At 37.8% G+C, this 14,578-nt stretch overlaps 1 protein-coding gene across 5 annotated transcripts in view; it reads right to left on the bottom strand.

The window, feature by feature from the left end:
- Positions 1–14,578, bottom strand: part of UNC13B (unc-13 homolog B) — a 246,905-nt gene that overhangs the window by 140,085 nt on the left and 92,242 nt on the right. For all 5 annotated transcript variants that reach the window (XM_055092058.2, XM_008955225.4, XM_055092057.2 and 2 more), the window contains exon 7: positions 4,684–4,741. In XM_055092058.2, coding sequence (XP_054948033.1) covers positions 4,684–4,741 — 58 coding nt within the window. The remainder of the gene's footprint in view (positions 1–4,683; positions 4,742–14,578) is intronic.

Consider the following 14,578-nt stretch of genomic DNA (forward strand, 5'->3'; position numbering starts at 1 on the left):
TAATATTGGGGGTTGAGGCTTCAATATATAAATGGGGGGTAGACACAATTAAGTTCCTAGCAATAAGTCTTAAATTGCTTATGTATATATATATACATACACACACACACAGTGAGGGTTTTAAGTTGACCCTTAAATAACATAAGCTTGAACTGCCTGAGTCCTCTTATGGATCTTTTTCAATGAGACAGATAGAAAATGCAGGATGTGAAACCTGCATATACAGAGGGCCAAGTTTTCATATAGGTGGGTTCCTCAGGGCCAAGTGAGGAATTTGAGTATGCACGGATTTTGGTACATGCAGGGGTCCTGGAAGCAATCCCCCAAGTATACTGAGGGATAACTGTAATACTTTTTTTTTTTTTACCAAGTTCCATGAAAATGTTCCTATTATTCAAAGCATGATTTTTAATAAATGCATAATATTCTATCTTAAGGACTATTATTTTTTACTGCTGTTTAACTATTAAGTCATTTTCAAATTTTGCTACTTAAATAATTCTGCAGTGAACATCTTTGCACATATATCTTTGTCTGCTGTGATGACTGAGGATAAATTTCCAGAAATTCAGCTGCTGAGTCAAAGCCTATTCCTATTCAAAGACTTGGTACATATTGCTAAACTGCTTCCCAGAAACCTGTAAGAGGGTATACCCCCATATGAATAGAGATTATAATTAGAATAAACTATTTTTGTAAATAAAAAAAGATCAATATCATAAATGACCAAAAAGGCAAAGTTTTGTTTTTGTATTGGTTTGGTTTGGTTTGGTTTTTTTTGAGACAGGGTCTCACTCTGTTACCCAGGCTGGGGTGCAGTGGCATGATCACGGCTCACTGCAGCCTCAATCTCCCCAGGCTCAGGTGATCCTCCTGGCTCAGTCTCCCAAGTAGCTGGGACTACAGGTATGCACCACTATGCCTGACTAATTTTTGTATTTTTTTATAGAGATGAGGTTTTGCCATGTTGCCCGGATTGGTCTAGAACTCCTGGGCTCAAGTGATCCACCCGTCTCCACCTTGCAGAGTCCTGGGATTACAGGCGTGAGCCACAGTGCGTGGCCAGATTTTTTTTTATTATATTAAAGAAGACTAGGCCAAGTGCGGTGGTTCATGTCTGTAATCCCAGCACTTTTGGAGGTTGAGGTGGGCGGATCACTGGAGGTCAGGAGTTCAAGAACAGCCTGGCCAACATAGTGAAACCCTGTCTCTACAAAAAATACAAAAAAATTAGCTGGGAGTGGTAGCATGGCCTGTAGTTCTAGCTACTCAGGAGGCTGAGGCAGGAGAATTGGTTGAACCCAGGAGGCAAAGCTTACAGCCAGCCAAGATCATGCCACTGCACTCCAGCCTGGATGATGGAGCAAGACTCCTTCTCAAGAAAGGAAAGAAAGAAAAAAGAGAAAAGTGAAAAGAGAAAAGAAAAAGAAAGGAAAAGGAAAAGGAAAGGAAAGGAAGGGAAAGGAAAGAAGGAAGGAGAGAGAAAGAAAAGAACAAAGAAAAGAAAAGAAGGAACGAAGGAAAGAAGGTAGGTTAAAGAGACAGGACAATAAATGAAATGTATGGTTATTGATTAGATCATGGCGGGGGAAGGCTATGAAAGTATATCAAAGAGATATCTACACTCCTATGTTTGTTGCAGCAATGTTCGCAATAGGCAAGATTTGAAAGCAGCCTAAGCTTCCATCAACAGATGAATGGAAAAGGAAAATGTAGTACATAAACACAATGTAGTACTATTTATCCATAAAAAAAAAGAATGAGATCCTGTCATTTGCAACAATATGGATGAAACTGGAGGACATTATGTTGTGTGAAATAAGCCAGGCACAGAAAGACAAACTTCACATGTTCTCACTCGTTTGTGGGAGCTAAAAATTAAAACAATTGAATTCATGGAGACAGAGAATAGAAGGATGATTAACAGAGGCTGGGAAGGGGAGTTAGTGGTAAGAGGAGATTAGGGACGGTTAATGCGTACAAAAATAGTTATCTATAATGAGTAAGATCTAGCATTTGCTAGCACAATAGGGTGACTATGGTCAACAATAATTTATTACACATTTTTAAATAACTAAAAGAGTATAACTGGAATATTTGTAACACAAAGAAATGATAAATGCTTGAGGTGATGGATACCCCATTTACCTTGATGTGATTATTACACATTGTATGCCCGTTTCAAAATACTCATGTATTCCATAAATACCTACTATATACCCATAAAAATTAAAAAATAAATAAAATTCTTTAAAATATAAAAAAAAGCTTTCAAAATATTTTTGGGGACAATTAGGGAGTTCTTAATATAGACTGTATTATAGACAATATTACTGTATCAGTCTTAAATTTCTTGATTGTGATCATGGTATTTCAGTTATGTTGACTTTCCTAGCTCTTAGCAGAAACATGCTGATGTGTTATAGCATGTGCAGCTTATAGTCAAATGATTCAGAAAATACTTGTATTTTTGGTATGTATGTATGGAGACAGAGATAAAGAAACATGAGAGAAAAATAAGAGGGGGATGAGGGAAAGAGCAAATCTGGCAAAATGCTCCTCACTGAACCTAGTAAAGGGTAATGAGCACTCTTGGTACTGTTCTTTCAACTTTTCTATAGGTTTAACATTTCTCAAAATAAAAATATATGAGGGAGCAGGCAAAAGACAAGAATGGCTTATTCATAGAAAAATAAAATAGCCTGTAAACATATGAAAAATGTATGGGAATAAAGTTGCTTGATTATTTAAGGTTTTTTATTTCCTCCTGCCCTCTTGGCATTTGCGCTTTAATCGCTTCAAATGTATTTCATCAATGAGACCAGGAAGGAGTAGGAAGTAAAATCTCAATCTTTACATTTTGCTTCTCATTAGCAGTCGTGGAAAAAGGTTTAAAAGATTTAATCAATCACAATGAACTCATTACAATGAGTTTTGAAAAGGACCTGTAAACCTGAAAACCTGGTTTTCGATTCAGATTCTTCTGACCTCCTATGACCTTAAATGTTCGGTCCTAAACAGCAAAAAACAAAAGTTAGTAATAAATCATATGAAAAATAGGTTTTCTTTAAATAAAGAAAAAAAAGTTCACCTCTACCATTGGCCTTTACTTTTATCAGGAAAGTGGGCCTATAGAATGTACCAAATTGAAGGCAACCAACGGATTCACAAACCATGGACAAAGGTTTTCCTTTTCAGAAACAATATGAAGGAAGCAATATAACACAGTGGTTCACACAGAGGTAGAAGCTACTAAGTCAGATTTTCTGTGTTTGAATATTTACTTCACCAGTTACTAGCTATGTGATTTGTGGCAAATTACTCAATCTATTTATGCTTCAGTTTCCTGATCTCAAAAATAGGAACAACAGTAAAATCTGTCTTTGGGTTGTTGTGAAGTTTAAATAAATTAGAATACTTAAAGTCTCAGAATGGCATCTGGCATACTGTAAGACCTCAATAGTGTTAGCTGCTATGGTTTGTTTGTTTGTTTGTTTGTTTGTTTGTTTGTTTTGAAACAGGGTCTTGCTCTGTTGCCCAGGCTGCAGTGCAGTGGCACAATCATGGCTCACTACAGCCTCGATTTCCCAGGCTCATGCCATCCTCCCACTTCAGCCTCCCAAGTATCTGGGACTACAGGCACATGCCATCACACTTGGTTAATTTTTTTTTTTTTTTTTTTTTTGTAGAAATGAGGTATCTGTTTGTTGCCCAAACTGGTCTCAGACTCCTGGGCTCAAGAAATCCTCCTGCCTCAGCCTTCCAAAGTGCCGGGAACCATGCCCAGCCTACAGTTCTTATTATTACTAATATTACAACAACAAATGCTACAATCATTACCATCATCTTCAACTTGTAGTTGATGGAGTTTGGCATGAGATTCAGAAAAAACAGAGCAACACAGAAGTATCACAATCCCCCCCCCGCACCCCCCTACACACACACACACACACACACACACACACACATATCACAGGTTGAAAAAGTGAAATAGATCAGACTCTAAGTCAGTCCTTTAGTGTCTCAAGCTGTTTTGAGGGAAACTGGGGAGAAGGTAACAATATACCAAAAACGTATGGCTCATTTCAAGAGTTAATCTGTGTGATCTTGACAAATCAATCTCAGGAGAAATAAGTCAATCATTTATCAAATTTTATTGAGGTGTACTATGCATAGGTGTTGAGCCAAATGCAAAGAATATAAAATGGAACAATGTCTATGTCTTTTAAAACTTTGTGTTCATGTCAAAGAAATACATATATGTTATATGATGGATGTGCACACAGTAAAATGGAAGCACACAGGAGAGACCTAAGTTAGACTTGGGAGAAGGAGAAAACAGCACAAAGATTACCCAGAAGTGATGATATTTAAACTGAGCCTTAAAGAATAATAACAGGTAAACAGGGATAGAGGGGGTTAAATCATTCCTCCAGGGGTAGAAGCTAACAAATGTAGAAAAAAAGATGAGCCCTACTCCCCCCATACAAAACCAAAAAACTTCTCCCTAAAGCTAATAGATAGACAGCCATCAGAGAAAGGCGCCTGAACAGATGTGCTTCAGGAATATCTTCTGCTTACACACATGACATCTCCACCCTCCCCAGCTCAGAATAACCCATGTTCGGAGAAGCGACAGAAAGCTACAATTAAAAGAGATTCATAGACAAGTTTCTCACTTACAACACTGGGCGGCAGCAGTGGGCAATGGCTTCCTCTGGCTTTCTTCTTGACTAGAATACTAGAAGCAGAAAGGAGAAAATAAATAAATAAATACAATCAGAAGCCCAAGTAAAGACAGGGAAAAAAATCACAGCTACCTATAAAAAGCTTTAGTGTTTGGAAACAAAATTTTTATTGAACAGAAACAGAACATCCTGCTCCTATTTTCTCTGTGTGATGTTGACATATAGGCCAGACTATCGGTTATGGCCCTGGCCAAGTGAGACAGGCTAAATAAAGCAGGATAATGAAGAACTGTCCTGACCAAGGGCACCTGGGCACCCACCTAGCTCTGCCAGGCAGCTGTAGAAGGTTTGGCCTTAGAATCCTTAGAATATTTCACAGCCCTCTGAGTTTTCCTGGGGCTAAGGTATAGAAGATTTCCCCATTCAGGTGATGCAAGTGAAAACCTGTCTGGGGCTGTTTTCTCATTTTTAAGTAATAGTGCTTCTTTGCTCATAAGGTCACATGGGAAATAAGTGGAACTTCTTACCTAAGCATGTGGTGCAATATCTGGTATTTATAAGAGTTCCTCTCCCACTAGCACTGTAACCTCCGCCATCCCACCCACCACGACCACCACAAAAACAAGTACACGGTACTGAAGACATAAGAAAATGTTCCATAAAAGGAAAAGAATTATGTCCAAATCTTGAGGATGGGCCCGATTTAGAAGGCAAAACAGGAAGAGAAAAGCACAAACAAATTAACAGAGGTACACAGAGTCTGGAAGACAGCGAGAATAGTCTGGTTCAGGGTCCACTGGAGAATTAGAAAAATGTAACTCGGCCAGGCAACTTGCAAACATGAGATTTGGAGTTCTCATCCTGACGTGGTCACTTATTCATAAGCTATGAGATCTGAGGCAAGTCAATGCTTCTCTAAAACTGCCAATGAATGAGTTACTTATTAACTCAACAAATATTGATTGAGTATCCACTGCGTGCATGGCCTTGTTCTAGGCACTGGCAAAACAGAATTTGTAAATCATGGTAAGAATTCGAACTTTTCTAGTGTACTTAGAAGCCCTTTAGGGTTTTAAGCATGAGAGAATTATGATTTGATTATACTTTTAAAAGATCAATCTGGCTGCTGTATGAGATGAACTGTAGGGAACATGAGGGTAAATAATTATTGCAATAATCCAGACAAAAGTTGATGGTGTTGCACATAACACTCTTATGAGTATCAGTGGTGAAGAGCATTTCAAATGGTTGGGATCCAAAATACAAAACACTTTTTGTATATAAAATATACTTTATAAGTAATAGAATATGGTACAAATGTCAGAGGTAGATACTGTTATTACTAATTTCCATGGAGAATAAGAAAAGTCAAGTACAATGTAAATAATATGATAGCACTAGCAAAATTGCCAATCACAAAAATGTTCAAAACATCTTTTTTTTTTTTTTTTTTTTTTTTTTTTGATACAGATTCTTACTCTTTCCCCCAGGCTGGAGTGCAGTGGAGCTATTTCGGCTCACTGCAACCTTCGCCTCCCGGGTTCAAACAATTCTTGTGCTTCAGCCTCCCGAGTAGCTGGGATTACAGGCGTGAGCCACCAAACATGGCTAATATTTATATTTTTAGTAGAGATGGGGGTTTCACCACATTGGCCAGGCTGGTTTTGAACTCCTGACCTCAGGTGATCCACCCGCCTCAGCCTCCCAAAGTGCTGGGATTACAGGTGTGAGCCACTGCACCCAGCCAGGTTCAAAACATCTTGAAGGTCAAAGATCCACTCCAAAGTAACAAAAGGACTTGGTTATAAATAATAGCCACTACAAATACTTATGATTTTTGTAGACTGTACATAGACATAACCATGAGGGATCCCAAAATTTTAAGTATTAAGAAGAATGCAGACCTAAGAGATCAGAGTAGATATTTTCAGAAGCTATATTTAATGAATCTCTTCCAGGCCCAAAACAGAAAGCTTAAGTCCAACTAGAGTATAATTAATAATGTTAAGACAGCTAAGAAAAAAGCTACAAAATCTGTCTACAAAAAACAGACAGGGATAGTAGAAGAAAGGAAAATTACAGGCCAATTTCATTTATGAATATAGAGACAAAAATCCTAATTAATAGATTACTAGGCCAAATCTATCATATTAAATAAGTGTGTGTAATATTCATATGTGAATATGTATGTATATGTGTGCATACATATGTGTGTTAGCATATAAATGTACATATAGCCTGTCCAGGTGGGTATTAAATGCTAGGCCAGTTCAATATCTGAAAATCTACTCATATAATTCACCATATTAAACAGATCAAAAGAGAAAAACTATGTGATCAAATAGATGCAGAAAAAGATGTGATAAAACCCCATACTTTTTCATGACAAAAATGCTTAAAAAATAAGAAAGAAAATAGAATTTCCTTAATCTGATAAAGAGTATCTACCAAAATCCATGGCAAACAGCATACTTTAAAACTTATAAAGCAGTCCCCTTACAGTCAGAAGACAGACAAGGCTCTCCACTCTTACAATGTTAAAAATTATACTAGATGTCTTAGGCACTGAATGTTTTAAATAAAAGGTCATGAGAAACAAGAAAAGTCTGAGAAAATACTACAACCAAGAGAAGCCTAAGGAGACATGACAACTAAGTGTAATGCAATATCCTGGATGAGATCCTGAAACAACAAAAAAGACTCAAGGTAAAAACTGAGGAAATCTGAATAAACTATGGAATTTTAGCTTTATTTTTTAGTTAATAAAATAAATAAAAAATACTCTTTAGTTAATAATAATGTATCAATATTAGTTCATTAATTGTAACAAATGTATCACACTAATGAAACTGCCTTTGCAAAAATCATAACTAAGGAAAGTATGACAGTGAAAGAAATCAGACCTAACCAGTTCCATCTTGCTTCTAACCGTTAAGCTGTCCTTGTTCATTCCTGGGCATAGGCTGAACTAACTTCGGGAAGGAATTCAGTTCATGGTTTTGACTCTGAAACAAAACTGATAATAGCTATTTTCCAAAAAGACCCCCTTCTTGCCCGGGGACCAGTCTGCCTTTGCAGGACTAACAAATTAGCTACAAGATTAGAAATCACTTTAGGGGTCATGCAGCCTCTGGCTCCAAGAGTCTGAACCTCCCCAAATTGCTTCTGGGAATAACATCACTATTACAAAACCTAAGATCCGTGCTTGAGATATTTTGCAGACCCTGCACTAGATCAATCAGCTGACACCACCCATCTGGCCCAACCAGTTCTGCCATCCCACCCAGGAACAGAAGACAGCAAGAAAAACTCACTTCTACCTGCTATGATTCCATCTCCGACCTAACCAATCAGCATTCCCCACTTCCCAAACCCCTACCTGTCAAATTATCTTTAAAAACTCTGATGCCCGAATGCTCCGGGAGACTGATTTGAGTAATAATAAAACTGCAGTCTCCTGCACAGCTGGCTCTGAGTGAATTACTCTTTCTCCTCTGCAGTTCCCCTGTCTTCATAAATCAGTTCTGAATAGGCAGCACACAAGGTGAACCCGTTGGGCAGTTACACTAATGTAAGATGTTAATAATAAGGGAAACTATAAGATGGGGTGGGGGAGGGGATAAATATCTGCTCAATATTTCTATAAATCTAAAACGTCTAAAAAATGAAGTCTGTTAATAAAAATATATGCATAAACAGGCCCAGCACAATGGCTCACGCCTGTAATCCCAGCACTTTGGGAGTCCAAGGCAGGCGGATCACTGGAGTGCCACTGCACTCCAGCCTGGGTGAAAGAGTAAGAATCTGTCTAAGAAAAAATATATATTTTATATATATATAATATACATATTATTATACATAATATATATTATATTATATATACATATATTAATATATAATGTATTATATTATATATAATATATATTATATTATATATTAATATATAATATATTATATTATATATGTATATTAGATATTATATATGTATATTAGATATAATATATATAAATAATGTATAAACAATTCAACACTTAGAAAAATAAAGTGTAAGGACTAGGAGAAAAAAACTGTAATTTAAAGATGCAAAACCTAGTCACACAGAAAATCTAAGGGAATCTTTAAACTATCAGAACTATTAATAATAAGAGTTGATGAGTAAGATCAATACTTTAAAAAGATGAGCAGCAAAGCATTTACTTATAATAGTAATGTGATAACCGACTAGAAAATGTAATTTTTAGAATGTACCATTTGCAACAATTAGGGAAAAAAAATCTAACAAAAGTAGTATAACACCTACATGGAGAAAAAATATACACCCCTCTGCTATAGTCTGAATGTTTGTATCCTACCACCCCTGCCCCCACCAAAAATTCACCTGTGTGATGGTACTAGGAGGTAGGGCCTTTGGGAGATGATTAGGTCATAAGGGTGGAGACTTCATGAATGGCATAAGCACCCTTACAAAAGAGGCTCCAGAGAGCATGCTTCCATCACATGAGAACACAGCAGGGTGCTGTCTGTGAACCAGGAAATGGGCCCTCACCAGACAATGAATGTGCCAGTGCCTTGATTTTAGACTTCCCATCCTCCAGAACTATAAGAAATAAGTCTCTGTTGTTTATAAGCTATCCAGTTTGCATTGTTATAGCAATCCAAATAGACTAAGAAATCCCCTATAGCACTTCTCACCTTCTAATACTCAACTATATTTATTATATTTCTTGCTTACTGTCTGATTCTGCCTATGTGATCCATGAGCGTAGGGATCTTCAACCGCTGATGTATATTAAACACAGAATAGTGTATGGTACCTGATGCGTAATAACTGATTTGGTGAATAAATGAATAAATCTCACCAATAAACAGGAAAATACAAATTAAAACAATTTCTATACTTGTTAGATTAACAAAAATTTAAAATCTGATAACATCAAGTATCAGTAAGGAAACAGTGAAATAGGAAAAGGGTAAATGTAAATTGGCACAATCACTTCAGAAAGCAATTTAGTAATATCTACTAAGGTTGAACAGAGCATATCCTACAACCAAGCAACTATCCTTCCAGATATACACCCAGAGACTCTCTCAAATACAAGCATAGAGAAACAGGTCCAGAAATGTTCACTGCAGCATGCATTTATAATAGTGAAAACCTAATTGCCCATGAGTAGGCAAAGTAATACAGTGTGGTACAATCCAACTCTGTAAAGTGGTAGGTGCCCAAATCAGTCTTGATTAGCACTTCTAGGCCCACGAGGTGTATGGGAAACGTTACACACTGTAGAATAAAAAAGTTAGACTCTATATTGTATTTTTAAAATGATTTTGCAGCAAGTATGATGAAATCTTAATAATTAGTGAATCTTAGGGGTAGGTATACACATGGGTTTCCTTTTATTATTCCTGTATTTGTATGTATACTTAAATTTTTTTCATGATAAAAATAGAAAAAGAGAAGAGAAAAAAGCCAACTTGAAGAAATTCCCATTAACCAAAGATGAGATCATTTTAGTATCAAAAAGAATGTCCAGCCTGGGCAACATAGCAAGACCCCACCTCCACAAAAAAATTAAAAACTAGCTAGGTGCGGTGATGTGTGCCTGTAGTCTCTGCTACTTGGGAAGCTGAACTGGGAGGATCACTTGAACCTAGATATTCCAGGATGTAGTGAGCTATGATTGTGCCACTGCACTCCAGCCTGGACAACAGAGCAAGACCCTGTCTCCAAAAAAGAATGATTGCAATGGGCTGAAATACATTATCAAATATACCCAAATTTATAAATACATAGTAATATTCCATTTAAAAAAGAAAATAACTTACTGGTCACCTTGAGAAGTTGCTGAGGCAACAGTTCATTATTCTAAAAATATAAAAGAGAATGTTTTTCTTATACAGACTATATTTCTGTGAACTGAATAGCTGGTAAGAGAAAAAAAAATTTTTTTTTTCTTTTGAGACAGAGTCTCGCTCTGTTGCCCAGGCTGGAGGGCAGTGGTGCAATCTCAGCTCACTGCAAGCTCCGCCTCCTGGGTTCACACCAACCTCCTGCCTCAGCCTCCCAAGTAGCTGGGACTACAGGCACCTGCCAACACGCCCGGCTAATTTTTTGTATTTTTAGTAGAGACGGGGTTTCACTGTGTTAGCCAGGATGGTCTCGATCTCCTGACCTCGTGATCCGCCCGTCTCGGCCTCCCAAAGTGCTGGTATTGAGAAAATTTTTTTTATAGACAAATCATAGCTAATAAATGCTGAAGGAATAATATAATTAGACTATCAGACCAGCCACAGTGGCTTCCGCCTGAAATCCCAGCACTTTGGGAGGCCGAGGTGGGCAGATCACTTGAGGCCAGGAGTTTGAGACCAGCCTGGGCAACAAGGTGAAACCCTGTCACTATAAAAAAAATACAAAAATTAGCCAGGCATGGTAGTGCACGCCTGTAATCTCAGCTACTCAGGAGGCTGAGGAACTCAGGAGGCAGAGACTGCAGCACCACTGCACGCCAGCCTGGGTGACAAAGTAAGACTATCTCAAATAAAAATAAATAAATAAAAGAAAGAAAGAAAATCATCATTTTTCAGACTCTAATAAAATAGTCATTATTATTTGCAGCTAAAACCATTAGATGAAAAGCTGATGGGAAAACATCATAATGAATGAAATGGGCTGACAGTACTTGAATCCACTGTTGAATTTTAACATCACCTCTATCACAAAAATGAACTATAACCTAATCTTCAAACTAATAGATGCACTTTTCAGTTTAAAGGAAATAAGAGAGATAAAGGAACACAGTAAATAAAACCTGGGGACACAATCAGCAAAATCCAGAATGTGCAGAAGTCTACAAAACAGATGAGGGTAAGTGAATGATTTTACAGCTAAGATGATTTAAGGAGCTGAGCTTGGTGTCCCATGCTTGTAAACTCAGCACTTTGGGAGGCCAAGGCGGGCAGATCGCTTGAGCACAGAAGTTTGCGACCAGCCTGGGCAAATGGTGAAACACCATCTCTACAAAAAATACAAAAATAAAATAAAGTAAAATGGTTTAAGAGACATGACAGCCAAATGGGCGCATCTTATCTGGCTCTTGAAATGAAAAAATCAACTATGAAAACACATCTTCTAGATAATAAAGAAAATTGAAAAGACTAGGTATTGGATGACACTAAGAAATTATTAAGTTCAGTGTGATAATGGCATTGTGGTTTTTTTTTAAAAAAGCATTATCTGTTAGAGATCTATATTGATATATTTATGGGTGAGACAAGATAATACCTAGGATTGTTTTTTGTTTTTGATAGGGAATCTCGCTCTATCACTCAGCCTGGAGTGCAGTGATGTGATCTCGGCTCACTGTAGCCTCTGCCTCCTAGGTTCAAGTGATTCTCCTGCCTCAGCCTCCCAAGTAGGTGGGAATACATGTTCCCGCCACCACGCCCAGCTAATTTTTGTATTTTTAGTAGAGGTGGGTTTTCACCATGTTGGTCAGGCTGGTCTTGAAATCCTGACCTCAAGTGATCTGACCACCTCGGCCCCCCAGAGTGCTGGGATAACTGGCATGAGCCACCACACCCGGCTGGATTGGTTTTAAAATACTCCAGCAAAAAATGGAAGAGTAGGCTGGGCGCGGTGACTCACGCCTGTAATCCCAGCACTTTGGGAGGCCGAGGCAGGTGGATCACGAGGTCAGAGGATCGAGACCGTCCTGGCTAACACGGTAAAACCCTGTCTCTACTAAAAGATACAAAAAATTAGCTGGGTGCGGTGGCGGGTGCCAGTAGTCCCAGCTACTCCGGAGGCTGAGGCAGGAGAATGGCGTGAACCTGGGAGGTGGAGCTTGCAGTGAGCAGAGATCGCGCCACTGCACTCCAGCCTGGGCAACAGAGTGAGACTCCTCAAAAAAAAAAAAAAAAAGGAAGAGTAACTCTACATTTTTTCATGTTTCAAAATTTCCATAATAAAAAAGTTTTTAAATGGAATAGCAACCAAAATGAGAGACCACTTCATACATGCTAAGAATCGAAGAATGGATATAATAAAAAAGATAATAACAAGTGTTGACAAGAATATGAAGAAATTGAAACCCTTATACACTGCTGGTAGGAGTATAAAATGTCACAGCCACTTTGGAAAATAGGCTGGCAGTCTATCAGTTAAATGCAGAGTTACCATGTGATCTAGCAATTCCACTCCCAAGTCATACGCAAGAGAAGTGAAAACATATGTCCACACAACATTTTGTATATAAACCTTCGAAGCAGCATTATCCATAACAGCTAACAAGCAGAGAAACAACCCAACTGTCCATCAACTAATGAATGAATTTAAAATGTACTACATCCATACAATGGAATGTTATTTGGCAATAAAAAGGAATTTATTTACATGGTAAAACAAGAATGAAACCTTGAAAACATTATGCTAAGTGAAAGAAAACAAAGGACCACATGTTATATAATTTCATTTATATGAAATGCACAGAATAGGTCCATAGAGACAGAAGGTTGATTAGTGGTTGTATAGGGCTGAGGAGGATAGGGAAGAATGGAGGCTGATGGCTAAGGGCACAGGGTTTCTTTATGGGGCAATGAAAATATTCAAAATTCTGGTGATATCCATGGGCACAACTATGAAGCTAGTAAAAGCCACTGAATTGTAAGCTTTAAATGAGTGAACTGTATGGTATATATAAATTATATTTCAACAAAGCTGCTAAAAAGATAAACAGCACAGTGGAAGAAAGACGAAAGATAAAAACTTAGTGAATGCCATAGCCTAGAATAAAAACAGAAGGCAAAAATCTGATTTGGAGTTGTGGTGATATCCATAGGGCACAACTATGAAGATACTGAAAGCCACCGAATTGTAAGCTTTAGATGAGTGAACTGTACAGTATATAAAAATTATATTTCAATAAAACTGCTAAAAAGATAAGCAGCACAGTGGAAGAGAGGATGAAAGATGAAAATGTAGTGAGTGCCATACCCTAGAATAAAAACAGAAAGCAACAAAGATACTCCTCGAGAAGAGCAACTCCAAGACACATAATTGTCAGATTCACCAAAGTTGAAATGAAGGAAATAATGTTAAGGGCAGCCAGAGAGAAAGGTCGGGTTACCCACAAAGGGAAGCCCATCAGACTAACAGCGGATCTCTCGGCAGAAACTCTACAAGCCAGAAGAGAGTGGGGGCCAATATTCAACATTCTTGAAGAAAAGAATTTTCAACCAGAATTTCATATCCAGCCAAACTAAGCTTCATAAGTGAAGGAGAAATAAAATACTTTACAGACAAGCAAATGCTGAGAGATTTTGTCACCACCAGGCCTGCCCTACAAGAGCTCCTGAAGGAAGCACTAAACATGGAAAGGAACAACCGGTACCAGCCACTGCAAAAACATGCTAAATTGTAAGGACCATCGATGCTAGGAAGAAACTGCATCAACTAATGAGCAAACTAACCAGCTAACATCATAACGACAGGATCAAATTCACAAGTAACAATATTAACCTTAAATGTAAATGGGCTAAATGCTCTAATTAAAAGACACAGACTGGCAAATTGGATAAAGAGTCAAGACTCATCAATGTGCTGTATTCAGGAAGCCCGTCGCATGTGCAGACACACACATAGACTCAAAATTAAGGGATGGAGGAAGATCTACCAAGCAAAAGGAAAACAAAAAAAGGCAGGGGTTGCAATCCTAGTCTCTGATAAAACAGACTTTAAACCAACAAAGATCAAAAGAGACCAAGAAGGCCATTACATAATGGTAAAGGGATCAATTCAACAAGAAGAGCTAACTATCTTAAATATACATGCACCCAATACAGGAGCACCCAGATTCATAAAGCAAGTCCTTAGAGACCTACAAAGAGACTTA

The sequence above is a fragment of the Pan paniscus genome, chromosome 11 (assembly GCF_029289425.2).
Source record: "Pan paniscus chromosome 11, NHGRI_mPanPan1-v2.0_pri, whole genome shotgun sequence".
Classification (NCBI taxonomy): Eukaryota; Metazoa; Chordata; class Mammalia; order Primates; family Hominidae; genus Pan; species Pan paniscus.